Source organism: Glycine soja, chromosome 16 (genome assembly GCF_004193775.1).
Source record: "Glycine soja cultivar W05 chromosome 16, ASM419377v2, whole genome shotgun sequence".
In the NCBI taxonomy this organism is placed as follows: Eukaryota; Viridiplantae; Streptophyta; class Magnoliopsida; order Fabales; family Fabaceae; genus Glycine; species Glycine soja.
This window is the reverse complement of record NC_041017.1, coordinates 30,862,086-30,879,802: the sequence shown is the minus strand read 5'-3', so window position 1 is coordinate 30,879,802 and position 17,717 is coordinate 30,862,086. Positions and strand designations below refer to the sequence as shown.

The window sequence follows — 17,717 nt, the reverse complement described above, 5'->3', positions numbered from 1 at the left end:
TTCTTTGTCATGTTTTGGTCACATAAGCTTATTATGTGTTGATGAATATAACCCATATATATGTATATGAATTGTTCAAATAAATTAGGAATTAATAGTTCAAATAAGAAAATTAAATTGAAGGAAATTAATATATCAAGATTCAACGATGAATACTCTCAATGCATTTTTAGTTTAATTATTTATTAACACTTTTTAATTGAAAATAATATAGTTTGATTTAATACATACATGTTTTGTGCCAAGTAAATATTAATATTGTGTGATGTTTATATGATTCATGAGGTGTGATAACATGTTGCGTTAGGACTGTAACATTGTGATTGAGATTGAGTGTGTGTGATAAATTGAGTATGTGTTGAATTGTAAGATACATGTGTATTGAGATTTTGTGCACATTGAATTGTGAGCTATGAACTCTACTATAAGACCCTTTAAGGGCAACGAGTTAATATGCGACGAGTATTGTGATGAGATCCACTATGGAAACCCGATAAGTTGAATCACTTTGAGGCGCGACGAGTTAAAATGATTTTGAAAACAATTGAGTAGTTGTGTGTATTGCATAATTCAAACTTCAGTGGCACATACATGATTTTAAATGTTTGTTTTAATGAGATGATTACTCATATGAACATAACATATTAATATTATTATTGTGTAATATGTATATGATGCATGAGGTGTGATAACGTGATGTCTTGGGATTATGCAAGTGTGATGAACTGTGTGTAAATGACAAGTTGAGTATGTGTTAAATTTTGAAATCACACGTGTATTGAGATATTGTGTATTGATAACTGCTAAATAATTGTATTTTGATAGTAGAAAATTAGTCAAATATTGGCCAGAAATTAATTATTTAGCAGTTATTTGTGATTAAAAGTTAGAAAATTAATTAAATTGAATTTTTGGGTGTAGATATAAAAATTGGAGGTGTAACAAGCAAAAAGGGCAAAAAAATTGAAGAAAAGAAGAAAATTTGAAGAAGGTCCAACCCAATACACGTGCTCAGCGCGCGTCACGGGCTAAGCGGACTAGGAAGTACATGCGCTAAGCGCGGGGTGTCGCGCTAAGCACGCCTACGAAGGCCCAAAGCCCACTTCAGCAGCTATAAATAGAGAGCCAGTTCAAGGGACAAAAGACACCACCACAGAACCCCCTCTCCTAGGGTTTTCATTTACTCCCTTTCTTTCTTTCACCCCCTTCTCATTGTAAAGCCCTCATGCCCATGAGTGGCTAACCCCCTAGCTAGGGCCTGACAGGCCTAAAAAGCCAATGATGTATGGAAAATTTCAAGAGTTATCAATAAAAAGAGGAATTCCCTCCAGGTTCTTTATTTATTTACCGTTCTTTCTTTTTACATCCTGTATCTCTAAACTTGCTTTCTGTTAGGGTTTAGTCCACTCGGGAGAGGGTAAAGCCTAATTAGGGGTAAGGAATGAATACTTGCATCTGTTTTAAGGCTTAGACCACTCGGGAGAAGGTAACGCTTAAGAGAATACTAAAAGGAGGAAATTATCAGGTTTTCTTTTAGAGGGTTTTTCTTCCAGTTTCTTTTATCTGCTTTTCTTTCTTGCTTATTCTGCATCTCGGACCTTGTTTTCTGTTAGTCTTTAGGCCACTCGGGAGAGGGTAACGCTTAATAGAACAATTAAAGAAAGAAATCATTGGGTTAGCATGACTTAATGCCTCAATGCCCATGCTTTAGCAAACATCTAGAATGTAATCTTAAAGCATCTTAGTTATTGAGTCTTCGCAAAGGGCATTTGGAAGATAGGTAATTAAGGTAGGCTTGTCATCGTGAGGCATCAGGGGCAAGTAGATGGATAGATGTAGGGCAGAATTAGTTCACTGGTATTGATAACAGACAAATCCAGAATCCATATATCTAGGCTAATTAGACTTGTCAGGTTTTAGCGATTTTAATATATATATTTTATTCCCTATTTTTATTGTTGGTTTTTCTTAGAAGTAGTTATTCCTTATTTGAATTTCGTAGAAGTAGTTATCTTTATCGCAATTTAAATATTTTATCTTCTAATTTTATCTTTTAATCTTTTATCGTTTTGATCTTTTATCTTCTAATTTTATCTTTAAATATCTTATCTTTTCTTTACCTTATCTTCTATCTTTCTTTATCTTTTATTTTAAATTCTTATCTCTTGCTTTTAAATTGGATTTGCATTAATCTAAGTACAAACAAAGTCCCTGTGGATTCGACACTCGGACTTTCGAGAACTTTACTACTTGTGACGATTTGGTACACTTACCAAAGAGTTAACATGTATATTGAATTATAAACTATGAATCGTACAATCACACGACTGTAAGACCTTTTAAAGGCAATGAGTTAATGCGCGATGAGTATTATGATGAAATCCACTAAGAGAACCCAACGAGTTGAATTACTTTGAGGCGTGACGAGTTAAAATTATTTTGAAAATAATTGAGAAGTCATGTGTTTTGTATAGTTCATAGATAGAGTCTGTGTGTTAAAATGTTTTCTGGGTTAGACCTGAATCAGGAGGGAGAGACCCTAACGGACTCTTCAGAGTCTAGACCTTGAAGGTAAATACACTCGGTTTGAGTGTTTCTTTAAGTCTATGTCGTTCCCACGTGGTTGGAGCATTATCACAAAACGTGACCCTAACTGGTCTCCCTGTGATTTTACCTAGTGAGAGTGACTTGACTTACTAATGTGTGGACTATCTTGTCATGTACTCATAGGCGTCTGACGAGGTTTTTTACTGACATGGTACCATATTGCATATAAGATTGAGTCTTAGTGTATTTGTTGCATACCACATGTATAATAATCATTGTGACTTGTTACGTGATGGTGGGTAAGGAATTGTGTGAGTGTAAGATGTTGTGTTGTACTTGAGATATGTTATTCTGAACACGTGATTAATGTAAAGGTGTGAAATGTGATTAAATCCTTGGGACAAGTGATGTTACACAATGAGTGATAAAATGATGCGAATTGTGTTAAGTTGAGCTTGTTATACTTATATTATATATGTGTGTCATCGTTTATCTCTACTTATTTAGGAATGTGATAACTCACTCCCTATGTACTATTTGTGTTTCAATCCTATAATGATCTCAAACCTATTGTTCGTGCGAGCAGATGGTTAGATGGATGACTATGGAGAACCTTATGCTAATGGACGCTGAGACATTATACTCTAATAGGATGTGACATCAAGGTTTAGGGTTTTGTTATTTTTATCATATGCTATTTTGAGATATGTAGTTGAAAATGATTTACTTCTATGTTTCTCATTAGAATTTCAATTTTAATATCGGTACGGTCTTTCTTTGGATTCGGAACTCCTTTTTATATTCTTACCAATAGGTTTTAACTTTGTTAAATTGTGAATGTGAAACTTTTACTCCGTTGAGAAGTTTTATTTTGAGTTGTGAAATAAATCATTTTAAATTACTCATGTTAATTCATGTTTCCTTTCATTATATGTATGTCGGAATAGAGGGAGTCACAACAATCTTGCTCTAATGAAAACTCCAAATCTTATTAGTTCTTGGCATAAAAGAAAAATCACTAGAAGTCAAGAAAAAGAGTAAAAGACAAAAGAAAAAAATAAAGTAAAAGATTTAGTCTAACCCAATTACAAAGGTTAATTAAAATTTTTAATTTGGTTCATGTTATGTTTTGAATTTAGATGTTATAAAAAACATATGTATTTAGTCTCTCAAATTTGGGTTATCTTTTTTTTTTTGTCTTTTAAATTTGAAGTTATTTTTTTTGGTCCTTTGTATTCACATAGTGCTCTTTTTAATTCCTCTACAATATAAGCCAAACAAAAAGAATGAAATTTGTAATTTGTGACAATATTCCTCTACCATATAAGCCAAACAAAAAGAATGGAACTGACAATTGATAATGATTTTTTACTGTCAAAATTTGATTTTCAATTTTAAATTCAAAAGTATGATTTTGGTCAATTTTTTTATTTTGCGATTAAAAACCATTAGAATCAAGTCAATAAAAAAAATTAAAAACCTATTAATAATGCTCTTAGAATCTCAAAAGCTTACAAATTGTGAATTATTATTGAATCTTTAATTTTTTTTGTTGACTTGATTGTGACGATTTTAAATCGACAATTAAAAATTGTACTTTACAATTTAAAATAAAAAATCATTTTTTTGGCGGTCAAAAGCCGTAAAAAATTATGAACCACTTATTTCCTGTGACACAAATGTAGAGAGGGACAAAAAAATATTATACAAATTTGAGGGACTAAAAAATACTTTAAGTTTGGACAACAAAAAAACAATGATACAAATTTAAGGAATTAAAAATATATTTAAGCCTACAAAACTTAATACCTTTTGTCTTTATTTGTCGTCTATTATTTTGTCTTTTGTAAAAAAATCCTTTCTTTAACTTTTTCTTATTGCTTACCTATGTGAGGTGATTAATCATTCTTTTGTATAATCTTAAATGCTTAGGGAAGAACCAAAAGGTTAACCTAATATTTAAATTCATAGAAAATGACTTAGGCTTCAAACCACAAGTAGACTTATTCCTTGGATGAGCAAATAAATTAACAAAGAACGTAAATAATTTAATCCAGCATAGTTACCATGAGAGTAACGGACATATCAATTCAATTAGACATTTAATGAGAATCGAATAAGGCATTAGGTTCGTAAAGCAATTAATCAATTAAGAAATCATTGTATGAATCCCCAATCTTAAAAATTTTCTTATCACTAATCTCATATTTTTTACATATTTTTTCAATCTCAATGTATCCTTTTTCTTGTATTTAATTCCTTTCAATACGAAATTATTACCAATTTATTTGTTTAACCTCAAACAATTTGCAATAATTACAAATTCCAATATGTGAATGTATGTTGATGAAGGTTTTGATGATGTCAACACAAGAGCAACACAAGTTTTATTTCAAGTCCAAATCAAGACCAAGGAAACAAAGATCAAGAAAAAAGTTAAGTCTTAGTCTATCTATGTTAAAAGAGTCTCTTATTGATTGCAAAGGTTTGGCCTCACAACATAGTTTTCATATTGATTATAAAAAGGTTTTAAAATATTTTTAACATTTTCTAAAAAAGACATTTTTCCATTGGTAATTGATTACCAGACATTGTAATCGATTATTAGAAGCAAAATTATTTTAAAAAGCTTTTTCAGAAAATTTGAAATTTGAAAGCGGTAATCGATTACCACTTGTCTGTAATCAATTACCAATAACGAAACTACAAAAATTTAAATTGAAAAGTCATGACTCCTCATTACATAACTGTGTAATCAATTAGCAAAGAGTTGTAATCGGTTACCAGTCGGGAAATTTTAAAAGTTACTCTGAAAAGTCACATCCCTTCATAAGTTTTTGAAAAGACACCAATAACCTATAAATATGTGACTTAACTATGAAAGTTTTTAGAGAGTTTTTCAGAACATCATTGTTTTATCCTCTCAAAAACAAATCATTGGTCAAACACTTGCAAATCAATTAAGGATTCTTCTAAGAACTCCATCTCTTATATCTTCTTCTCTAAAAGAGAGAAAAATATTTGTACTTTCTTTAAAAACTTATTGAGATCAAGAGGTTGTTTGTCTCTTGAATTGTGAGTTTCCTGAACACAATGGAAATGAATCCCTTGGGTGTTCAGAAGTTGTAAAAAAAAAATTTTTTTACAAAGTTAGTGGAAATCTCAAGTGGGTTGATTGAGGACTGGACGTAGGCACGGGAAGTGGCGGAACCAGGATAAATTGATTTTGCATTTCTCTCTTCCTTATCTTTATTACTTTATCTTGTATATTTTATTTATCTTGCACACTTGAAGTATTCTGTTGATATAATTTTCATCTTCATCTTCAATATTCTTAACATATAAATTTAAAAGGGGATTTAGAAGTCAATTAAACGATAATTTTTTTAACTTAATCCACCCCCCTATTAAGTTATTGAGGTCATTTGTCCAACAAGTGGCATCAGAGCTTGATTCTTGTATAAAGTTTAAAAACCTCAAGAATAATTATAGCTTCATCAAACTTCCTATTTCCCGAAGGAAACTTCATTAATATGCCTCCTATATTTAATGGTGTGGGTTATCATTACTGGAAAACTCGCATGCAAATCTTCATAGAGGCTGTAGATTCAAACATCGGGGAAGCTATTGAAATCGGTCCTTACATTCCTACAATGATAGTAGGAAATGCAACTATAGAAAAACCTAGGGAACAATGGGATGAAGAGGAAAGAAGAAGGGTACAATATAACTTAAAGGCTAAAAATATAATTACCTCTGCATTAGGAATGGATGAATACTTTAGAGTCTCAAATTGTAAGAATGCAAAGGAAATATGGGATACATTACAAGTAACCCATGAAGGAACAACAAATGTTAACAGATCTAGAATAAACACCCTAACACATGAATATGAACTTTTCAGAATTGTGGAAGCAATGACTTCCAAGATTATTTTGATGATGCCAAAGAATCAAGAGTTAAGCAAGTTCCAAAGAATCAGGAGTCAAAAAGCTTCAAGAATCAAGTTTCAAGATTCAAGATTCAAGAACAATCAAGTTTCAATAATCAAGATTCAAGAACAATCAAGATTAAGATTTAAGACTCAAGATTCAAGAATCAAGAGAAGACTCAATCAAGATAAGTACTAAAAAAGTTTTTCAAAACATTGAGTAGTACAAAATTTTTTCACAAAATCTTTTACCAAAGAGTTTTACTCTCTGGTAATAGATTACCAGAAGGTAGCAATCGATTACCAGTAGCCAGCATTGTTTTCAAAACTGACTTACAAATCTGTAATCGATTACCATGAGCATGTAATCGATTATTAATGTTTTAAAACGTTAGATTTCAAATTTCAAGAGTCACAACTAGTGATAAAACATTTTCAAATCATTTTTAACTTGTGTAATCGATTACACAATACTTATAATTGATTACCAGTGTTTCTAAACGTTTTGATTTTCAAATTTAAACATGAAAAGTCACATCTATTGATGTGTAATCGATTACACCATGATGGTAATCGATTACCAGCGACTGATTTCGAAAAATAAATTACCAAAAGTCACAATTCTTAAAGTGAATTGTTTCTGAAGATTTTTTCAAAAGTCACAATCTTTAAGTGACTAGTTTTCAAAAGAGTCACAACTTTTAATGTGACTAGTTTTCAACAGAGTCACAATTTTTAAAATGTGACTAGAAATTGCCAAGAGTCACAAACTTTAACTTGAGTCATCAAATGATTATAAATATGTGACCATGGCATGAATTTCAAAGAACCAAAAATGGATTTCCTTTCATGCATAACAGATTTCTTTCATTCATTTCTCTTCATCTTTCTAAAATTTTTTGTGCAATACTTTCTCTTTCAATAAAAGTTCATTGACCAAAAACTTGTGTTATTCTCCTTCTTCATTCACTTCTTTCTCTTGCCAAAAGATTCAAAAGACTAACCGTCTGAGAATTCTTTTGTTTCTTCCCTTCTCCCTCTTGACAAAAGATTTCAAAGGACTAACCGCCTGAGATATCTTTTGTATCCCCCTCACAGAGAATTCAAAGGACTAATCGCCTAAGAATTCTTTGTCCTAACACATTGGAGGGTACATCCTTTGTGGTACAAGTAGAGGATACATCTACTTGGGTTGTTATACTGAGAACAAGATAAGGTACATCTCTTGTGGATTAGTTCAAGTGGAGGGTACGTCCACTTGGTTGTTCAAAGAGAACAAGGAAGGATACATCCCTTGTGGATCTTTGGCTTGTAAAGGATTTTACAAGGTTGAAAGAAATCTCAAGAACCGTTGGTTGCTTGGTGACTGGATGTAGGCACGGGTTGTGGCTGAACCAATATAAATCTTGTGTTTGTCTTCTTCTTCCCTACACTCTTTAATTTCCGTTGTGTACTTTTAATTGTCGCTTTTACTTTTGGTTAAGTTATTGTTTCTGTTCTTTACTTTCTTAACTTAGTAGTAAAAGCCTAGTTGAATCTAGTAACATTAAGAAGGATAATTTTTTAAATTAGTCAAGACACATTAATAATTAATTCAACCCCCCATTCTTAATTATTCCGAGGCCACTTGATCCAACAAGAATGAATCAAAATGAGACCATACAAGATATGCAAAAGAGATTTACACATATAGTTAATCATCCTGCATCATTAGGAAAGATATTTCCTAATGAGGATCTCATTAACAAAGTTCTAAGATGTTTAAGCAGGGAATGACAACCAAAGGTAACTACAATTGCATAATCAAGAGATCTCACTAACATGTCTCTTGCAATTCCTTTTGGAAAGCTTTAGGAACACGAAATGGAACTTATGAGACTAAATCAACATGAAGAAAATAACAAAAAAAGAAGAAAGGAAATGCACTTAAAGTCGCATCTTCTATTCAAGAAGAAAATGATAGAGAATACTTGAATAAAATAGAATAAGATGATGATTTTAGTTTCTTCATAACGAGATTCAACAAGTTTCTAAGGAACAAAGGAAATCAAAGAAGAACAAATTTCAATCCAAATAAAAAAGAAGACTTTTCTTCTGTTCCAAAGTGCTATGAATGTAATCAACCTTGACATCTAAGAGTTGATTGCCCTAATTTCAAGAAAAGAATGGAGAAGTCTGACAAGAAAAATTTCAAAGACAAGAAAGCAAAGAAAGCTTACATCACTTGGGAAGATAATGATATAGATTCATCAGGAGATTCAGAAAATGAAGTCGTGAATCTGAGTCTCATGGCCAAAAACTATGATAGCGAAGAAGAGGATTTCTTGAAGAAAAGTTGGTACATTGATAACGGATGCTCAAAACTAATGATGAGAGATGCATCAAAATTTACTCATATATCTCCTAAGAAAAGTGGACATGTGACTTATGGAGAGAACAACAAATGTAAAATTATTGGAATCGTAAAAATAGGTATGAATCCATCTACCTTCATTCAAAATGTTTTACTTGTTGATGGTCTTAAGCATAGTCTACTAAGTGTTAGTCAATTATGTGATAAAGGCTTTCTAGTATCATTTGACTCTCATAATTGTGTTATTGAAAATAAACATGATAAAAATACAAAACATATAGGCTATAGAACTAATAACGTATACATGATAAATTTAGATAAAACATCAAATCATGCTCAATGTTTTCTTAGTAAATATGATGATTTTTGGTTATGGCATAGAAGAATTGCTAATATAAACATGAAACATTTAAATAAACTAATTTCTAAGGATTTAGTGATTGGTTTTCCAAAACTCAAATTTGAAAAAGATAGATTATGTGATGCATGAAAAAAAAGGAAACAAGGGTTTCTTTCAAATCAAAGAATATTGTTTCTACAACTCAACCCTTACAACTTTTGCATATGTATCTTTTTGGTTCCTCTAGAACTATGAGTTTTGGAGGAAATTACTATGCTCTAGTTATAGTTTATGATTATTTAAGATTCACATGGACATTATTTCTCACTCACAAAATAGATGTTTTTCATGCTTTTAAGAAACTTGCTAAAATCATTGAAAACAAGAAAAATCTCAATATTACATCTATTAAGAGTGATCATGGAGGAGAATTTGAAAATAAGGATTTTGAATCAATTTGTGATTAAAATGACATTAAACATAATTTTTCTGCACCTAGAACCCCTCAACAAAATGAAGTAGTTGAGAGGAAAAATAGATCTTTAGAAGAAATAGCCAGAACTTTGCTTAATGATACAAATCTTCCTAAATATTTATGGGTTGAAGCTGTTAATACTGCATGTTATATAATGAATAGAACTTTAATTAGACCAATCTTAAAGAAAACTCCATATGAATTGTACAAAGGAAGAAAACCGAACATTTTTCATCTTAATGTTTTTGGATGTAAGTGTTTTGTGTTAAACAACGGGAAAGACAACTTAGGTAAGTTAGATGCAAAATCTGATGAAGGTATATTCCTTGGCTATTCCTTGAATAGTAAAGCTTTTAGGATTTATAACAAAAGAACCATGATTATTGAAGAATCTATCTATGTTACTTTTAATGAGACTGACCCTATAAGGCCAAGAAAGGAAACACTTGATGATATTACATATTCATTAGAAGATATACACATTGATGAGAAAGGGCACAAAGGCAAAGGAAATGGTAATGAAGAAGACTTTCAAATTGATGAAAATAAAACAAATATAGATCTTCCAAGAGAGTGTAGAACTTCAAGATATCATCCTCTTGATAATATCATCAGTGACATCTCAAAAGGGGTAACAACTCGACACTCTCTCAAAGATGCATGCAATAATATGGTTTTTGTTTCTTTAATTAAACCTAAAAATTTAAATGAAGCCATAATTGATGAACACTGAATTATTGCTATGCAATAAGAGTTGAATCAATTTGAAAGAAATCAAGTATAGGAATTAGTTGATAAACCTAATGATCATCCAGTTATAAGAACTAAATGGGTATTTAGAAACAAATTGGATGAACATGGAATAGTTATTAAAAACAAGGCTAGATTAGTGTCGAAAGGGTATAATCAAGAAGAAGGAATAAATTATGAAGAAACATATGCTCCAGTAGCCAGATTATAAGCCATTAGAATGTTATTAGCCTTTGCATCCATAATGGATTTTAAAATTTATCAAATGGATGTTAAAAGTGTTTTTTTAAATGGTTTCATCCAAGAAGAAGTTTATGTTGATCAACCTCCTGGTTTTGAAAACTCGGAAAAGTCCAATCATGTCTTTAAATTGAATAAGGCTCTATATGGTTTGAAACAAGCCCCTAGGGCTTGGTATGAACAATTGAGCAAATTTCTTTTAGAAAAAGGCTTTACAAGAGGAAAGGTTAATACCACACTCTTTATCAAAAGAAAATTGCATGATATTCTCTTAGTACAAATATATGTTGATGATATAATCTTTAGGTCAACTAATGATTCTCTGTGCAAAGAATTCTCTCAAGATATGTAAAATGAATTTGAAATGTCCATGATGGGTGAGTTACATTTCTTCCTTGGACTACAAATAAAGCAAACAAAGAATGAAATATTTATTAGTTAGCCAAAATATTACAAAGAACTAATTAACATGTTTGGGATGGAAAATGCTAAACACATGGCCACTCCTATGAGCACTGCCTGCTATCTGGATAAAGATGAAACCGGTCAGTTAATAGACATAAAGAAATATAGAGGTATGATCGGATATCTTCTTTATTTATCAACAAGTAGACCTGATATAATGTTTAGTGTTTGTATGCGTGCAAGATATCAAGAAAATACCAAAAAATCTCATCTTAGTGCAGTTAAAAGAATAATGAGATACTTATTAGGCACTATGAATCTAGGATTATGGTATCCTAAGAATTCCTCTTATAACTTAATAGGATACTCTGATTCTAATTTTTTCAGATGCAAAACTGATAGAAAGAGCACTAGTGAAACTTGTCATTTTATTGGTTCCGCTCTAGTATCATGGCATAGTAAAAAATAAAATAGTATTGTCTTATCCACTGTAGAGGCAGAATATATTTCTGCTGGAAATTGTGATGCACAAATACTCTAGATGAAACAACTTTCTGATAATGGTTTAAAACTTGATCATATATCTATCCAATGTGACAATACAAGTGCAATTAATCTGTCCAAAAATCCTATTATGCACTCTATAACAAAGCATATTGAAATAAGACATCACTTCCTTCGAGATCATGTTCAAAAAGGGAATTGCATATTAGAATTTGTTGACACAAAGAATCAGTTAGCTGATATCTTCACAAAACCTCTTCCCAAAGAAAACTTTTTTGCTATTAGAAGAGAATTAGGACTCATAGACCTAAATAACTTAGAATCCTAGCCACTTTGGATGTTTATACTGTTTAATTATCATGCTTGATTATGATGATTATGATGAATGTTTAACTTTGATTGTTTATCATGATTGATTATGATTATTGTTTACTTTGGTTGAGTAAAATTATTGTGTTTAATAGTTATTTTTCATGCTTGATTATGATGATTGTTTACTTTGGTTGAGTGAAATGGTTGTTTTGTTTGTTTATGATGATTGATTACTTTGGATGTTTATAATAATTGCATTTGATGATTTTTTTCGTGATTATGCATACTCATAAATGTTTTTTATTGCTTAATTGTATATTAATTACTTATAATCACATATTTGTCATGATTTCTAGCATTATCTGTCTTTAATTTCCTTGATATTTCAAATTTTCTGCATTGGGTTTATTTCAAATTTGGTTCTTTATATTTCTGTTTTGGATTTGCTGTTTATTTCTTCTTTAGTTGTTTTTCTGTGGATGCTTTGGTCATTCATACTATTGTTTAAGACTTGATATTTTCAAACTTGGTTGCTTCTTTTATGAATGCTTTGGTCATTTATAAATACTGTTTTGGACTTGCTCTAAAATATTTTCTACTAAGCAATGATTGCAAAATTAAAGGAGAGTGATCGTCTTGCAAAAGAAATATTTTTCAGCAAATGATTTCAACTGGTTGTCATCATCAAAATGGGGAAGAATTTAAATGTATGTGTATGAAGGTTTTGATGATACCAAGACAAAAGCAACACAAGTTTTATTTCAAGTCTAAATCAAGACCAAGAAAACAAAGATCAACAAGAAAACTAAGTCTTAGTCTATCTATTTTAAAAGAGTCTCTTGGTGATTGCAAAGGTTTGACCTCACAACATAATTTTTAAATTGATTATAAAAAGGTTTTAAAATATTTTTAACATTTTTTAAAAAAGACATTTTTCCACTAGTAATTGATTACCAGAAGCAAGATTATTTTAAAAAGCCTTTTCAGAAAATTTGAAATTTGAAAACTGTAATCGATTACCATTAACGAAACTACAAAAATTCAAATTGAAAAGTCATGACTCCTCAGTGCATAACTGTGTAATCGATTGCCAAAAAGTTATAATCGATTACCAGAACAAAAATTTTAAAAGTTACTCAAAAAAGTCACATCCCTTCATAAGTTTTTGAAAAACCACCAAGGGCCTATAAATATGTGACTTATCTACGAAAATTTTTAGAGAGTTTTTTAGAACATCATTATCTTATCCTCTCAAACAAAAATCATTGGTCAAACACTTGCAAATCAATTAAGGATTCTTCTCAAAACTTCATCTTGTATCTTCTTCTCTAAAAGAAAAAAAACATTTGTACTTTCTTTAAAGATTTATTAAGATCAAGAGATTTTTTGTCTCTTGAATGTGAGTTGTTTGAACACAAGGGAAAGAGATCCCTTGGATGTTTAGAAGTTGTAAAAAGGATTTTTTATAAAATTAGAGAAAATTTCAAGTGGATTGCTTGAGAATTAAACATAGACACAAAAAGTGACCGAATCAGGATAAACTGAGTTTGCATTTCTCTCTTTCCTATATTTATTACTTTATCTTTTATATTCTATTTATCTTGCATACTTTAAGTATTCTGTTGATATAATTTTTATCTTCATCTTCAATATTTTTAACTTATAGATTTAAAAGGGGATTTAGAAGTCAATTAAACGAGAAATTTTTTAATTTAATTCACCCCTCTTAAATTATTAAGATCACTTATATAACAAAATACATAGCCCCTCTAAATCGGTGCAGAAAGGGGTGTTTTATTGTAGAAGGGGTGTTTTATTGTAGAACAACAAAGATAGAAATCTAATAAGTAAAGCCCTGCGTCGATGATGGCATAGTGATCTTGCGTATGGGCCTAGCCAACCGAATGTTCTTGTTCAGTGATTTATCAGTTGGGCCACTAAGGCTTCTATCAATTGGCAATGGCATGTTCTTGTCCTCCAAGAATGTCTTGAAAAGGATAAAACCTTGGCGGGGTTTATGAAGTGGAACCTCGTGCCCTGCCCCTCTTACTGTAACCAATGTAAGCCCCTCATAAACTTGACTCCAGCCACCAACCTTCATAGAAGAAAAGATCCTCAGCATATAGATAATAATAGAATTGCAAAAAAATAAGTAATAATAACATGTTCAATTGGTATCATTTTCAAAGGTAGCACCAACCTCGTCATTATCATACCAAGCGTACCAATTGATGATGGTAGATAGGTTCAAGGCACGGATTGAATACCGAGACGCGGTTACAGGAACTACTGAATCAGTGTCTCCACTGCAGATGGGGAAATTAACACTCAGAACCATGGTCAGCAATGTGAGAAAAATTATTTAAGTGCAACCAAAATATAAAAAAAAACTAGCTTCTAACATGGATTTTTCATTTTGTGAATAACATGTTTGATTATGGTTTCTACTTAATAAAATTAAGAAAAATACTAACCAGTGTTCTTAGTCATTGATTAAAAAATTAAAATGAGAAATTTTTTTAATGAGATGTATAAAATTATGTTATACATGACTTTCCTAAAATTAATTTCTTCAAAGTCATTAATACTTTTTTTATAGTCCTAGTGCAGAGGTCAAGTTGCACTTTGGTAATCAATTGCTCGTGAGTTTGAATCTGAAAACAATTTCTTTGGATATGTAAGGAGTAAGACCACGTACAATGACACTTCCCATATCTTCGCATCGTGAAGAGTCTTTAGGCACCAAGAAGATAGTTAGTTTAATAACTTTTTACTTTACATCAAAATTTAGGACGCAACATATCAAAATTTAATTATGTTTTACGAATACAGTAGAATGATTCTTATTACTTGCTGTATGTTTGATTACGATTATCCAATGTAGGTATACATTCTCTCTCCACATTGTTCAGAATCACAAATCCTAACTTTCACATAAATAAGTCTATTTCACGAGATTTTTGGGAGAGACAAGCCTAAGTTAACGGCCACACCCCCAAACACACATTTGGACAAGCAAAATTCATTCTCAGCATTAAAGTTACTTATTAATAACTGAAATCACCGGGTTTTCAGAATATACCTGAATACCCATATTCTGATACCACCTTCAATAAGTTCTTGATATATTGGAAGCATAGATAGCGGAGAATCACCCCAATTTTCCACAATAACATCACTGTCAAGAAAATACTTTTCAGTAAAGATTGAAATAAAGTATGTCTCATGAAATTAAGCATCTCCAATATATATATATATATATATAAGGTTAACATACTTGCATCCTGCCCATGAATAAGGAATCCCAGTTACATTGGCATGAAGTGCCTTCTGAACTTCTGGACGATTGAAATACAAGGTAGAGTACCTCTCAGTACAGGGATCATATGCTCGAGACAACCATGGCTGGGTTTGGAAACCACGTAAGGGGAAAAAGCAGAAAACAATAAAATAAAAATCAAGAGCATATGCCAAAGATATATAAACAGGTTAAAATAGAATTTTGGTTTCAGTTTTATCTATTAAGTTTAAAAAGTTCCACTTACTCTATAAAATTTTTCTGATAAACCAAATTAGTCTTTATGTCGGTTTATCACACTAAGTTTGTCAATTTGGTGACTCGTGACAAACTGAGAAGTGCCATGTTTAGCAAAATTGATGAGGTTAGTGTCAAAGATTGATGGAATGAACAATTTATAAAAAAAATGATCTGGAAAATCAGTCAGGGAAAAATTACTTTCGATCCCAATTAAAAGTACCCGTGATCTCTACCTAGTTCTAAAGACAAAAATGAATTGAAAAGAAAGACATCTGAGTTTCAAGATAACATTTGTTATTAAAATTACATTGTTCTGATTCACAACTACAATGGCATGCAATGACTTATATCTAGGTGTCATGTTATTAAGTAAAAAATTGAATATGTTGATATAAAAGCTTACATAGCGACCCCCCAAACGGCGTTTGATTGCTGCTATATCATTGCATACTGGTGTATAAATGCTATATGGATCAATGTTTCCCTGCTCCAAAGTTGCAAGTTCGAGAGCTTCCACACAATTCTCTGGTGGATGCTCAGAAGAATAAAAGTCACAGGCAATTCCCAGCTTCTTATATGTGGAATCTGAAATCAAACCATTGACCCACCAGTACTCAAATGTTCCAATATAATCATGGAAATCATCAATGACTGCATTTCCAACCTGACAATGATCACACGAAAAATCAAACTCATTTGAAGATTTTTAAGGAAGGTTCTCATATTTGATTAGCATAATAGGAGATATAAAAGATATCATTTTTTCAAGAAAGTTACAAGCTCACCATAAAACCCTTGAAATTTATAACTGGATTCTCGATTCCTTTATTTCTCCGGTAAACAAGTTGAGACAACTGAGGAACATAGTGACCTGAAATGAATTTGTAAAGAGTTGGATAATAATCTATCATCCAACAAGGCATTCAATTAACAGTATTTTAGCATAGAAGAGGACCTGCATAACTTTCTCCAGCAATGTAGAAATCTCTATGCTTATACTGAGGAAATCTTTCAAACCAATTAACAAGGAATGTATATGCATCTTCAGCTGCAAATTCAGAAGAAGAAAAGAACCATGTCAAAATCACACAACACCAATATATATCATGCTGGCCGACCCAGCGATAAGTGATGCTTCAAACAAATTTTAAGAAAAAAAAATTATTACTTTAAGTAAAAGGTATAAATTAGATCCTTTTCGTAAACATTGTGACCTTTTTGCTAAAATACAAGGTCTTCTTTCTTTTATAAAAACTAAAAATAAATAATTTTTTTTGTGGCCTAAAGCTTAAGTTAATTGATATCATGGATACAATAAGCAAAACTAAAATTAATCAATTATCTTCCATCAGCAAGCAAGCAACTACATTACCTGTCCTTTGGTCACCTGCTGTATACAGATCAGATGTTGTGTTAGAATATGAAAAGCCAACACCAGCAGGAGAATCAAGGAAGAGTATATTTGCCACTGCAGAACACAAAAGAAAAATTAAAAAAAAAAAAAAAAAAAACAGATTGCAGGAGAAGGGTAGTACATTTGCCACTAGCGAACACAAACCAAAAAGAAAAAAGAAAAAAAAAACATTGTAGGAAAAGACCAAAACCAAAACAATAATTTCCCTTACAGTTGTTCCAAGCATAAGGATTGGAGTAAAGTGAATTCCCATCAGAATTAATTCTAAAAGGGCCAATTTCTTCAGCTGCTCCATAACCAATAGAGGAGCATCCAGGTCCACCATTGAGCCACAACACTAGTGGTCTTGAACTTGGTTCAATACTAGCTGGTGTCTCAACCAGCCAATAGAACAATGCTCTCCCAGCTTCTTCATTCACAGTCACATAGCCTGAGTAGTGTGCAAATAGCACATTTTCTGGTTGTCCTGGCAGCTTGGCAATCCTGTCCCTTTCCTGTTCCTCAGTAGAAGCTAAACAAATTCCCACAAAAATGGACAAAAGCAAAAAAACAGAGAATTGGGAACATTCCATTATTCTCGTCAATAGAAAGATACACACAAGGCAAACAAAACCCAGAAATGTATTACTAGAATAAATTTATGGGTTTCCTACCTTGGAGAATAATGAGAGCACCAATGGGGTTTATAAAAGTGTCAAGAGCCTAAAAACACCAAACACTGAAATACTCCAGGAAAAGATATATTATTTTATTATATATGTCAGACATTCATTTGAAGCACGTGGTAGCACTACACCCAAGGCAATGTATTATGATGCGATCGGACTAAATAAGATTTTGTGGTGTGCATTTCGTCGTTAACTTGTCGAGATATAATTATTGTGCCCGTGCTTCTTTGCTGTGAAGCC

The 17,717-nt window shown here is 31.5% G+C and overlaps 1 protein-coding gene across 1 annotated transcript; it reads right to left on the bottom strand.

Moving 5' to 3' along the window:
* Window positions 1-13,548: 13,548 nt before the first annotated feature.
* On the bottom strand, window positions 13,549-17,492 carry LOC114389074 (serine carboxypeptidase-like 27). Its single transcript, XM_028349664.1, has 9 exons — window positions 17,021-17,492; window positions 16,768-16,863; window positions 16,351-16,443; window positions 16,181-16,266; window positions 15,799-16,059; window positions 15,135-15,262; window positions 14,940-15,035; window positions 14,058-14,163; window positions 13,549-13,952 (listed from the first exon to the last, which is right to left on the bottom strand). Exons 1-9 carry the CDS (start codon window positions 17,379-17,381, stop codon window positions 13,698-13,700), a joined length of 1,482 nt encoding a protein of 493 aa, XP_028205465.1. The 5' UTR covers window positions 17,382-17,492; the 3' UTR covers window positions 13,549-13,697.
* Window positions 17,493-17,717: the final 225 nt, after the last annotated feature.

Excerpts from the sequence above, each read along its gene's own strand:
- LOC114389074 (XM_028349664.1), bottom strand. The coding sequence starts at position 17,381 with ATGGAATGTTCCCAATTCTCTGTTTTTTTGCTTTTGTCCATTTTTGTG. Across the intron at positions 16,444-16,767 it reads AGCAGGTGACCAAAGGACAG|CTGAAGATGCATATACATTC; the intron begins GTAATGTAGTTG and ends CTGAATTTGCAG. Across the intron at positions 16,060-16,180 it reads TAAATTTCAAGGGTTTTATG|GTTGGAAATGCAGTCATTGA; the intron begins GTGAGCTTGTAA and ends GATCATTGTCAG.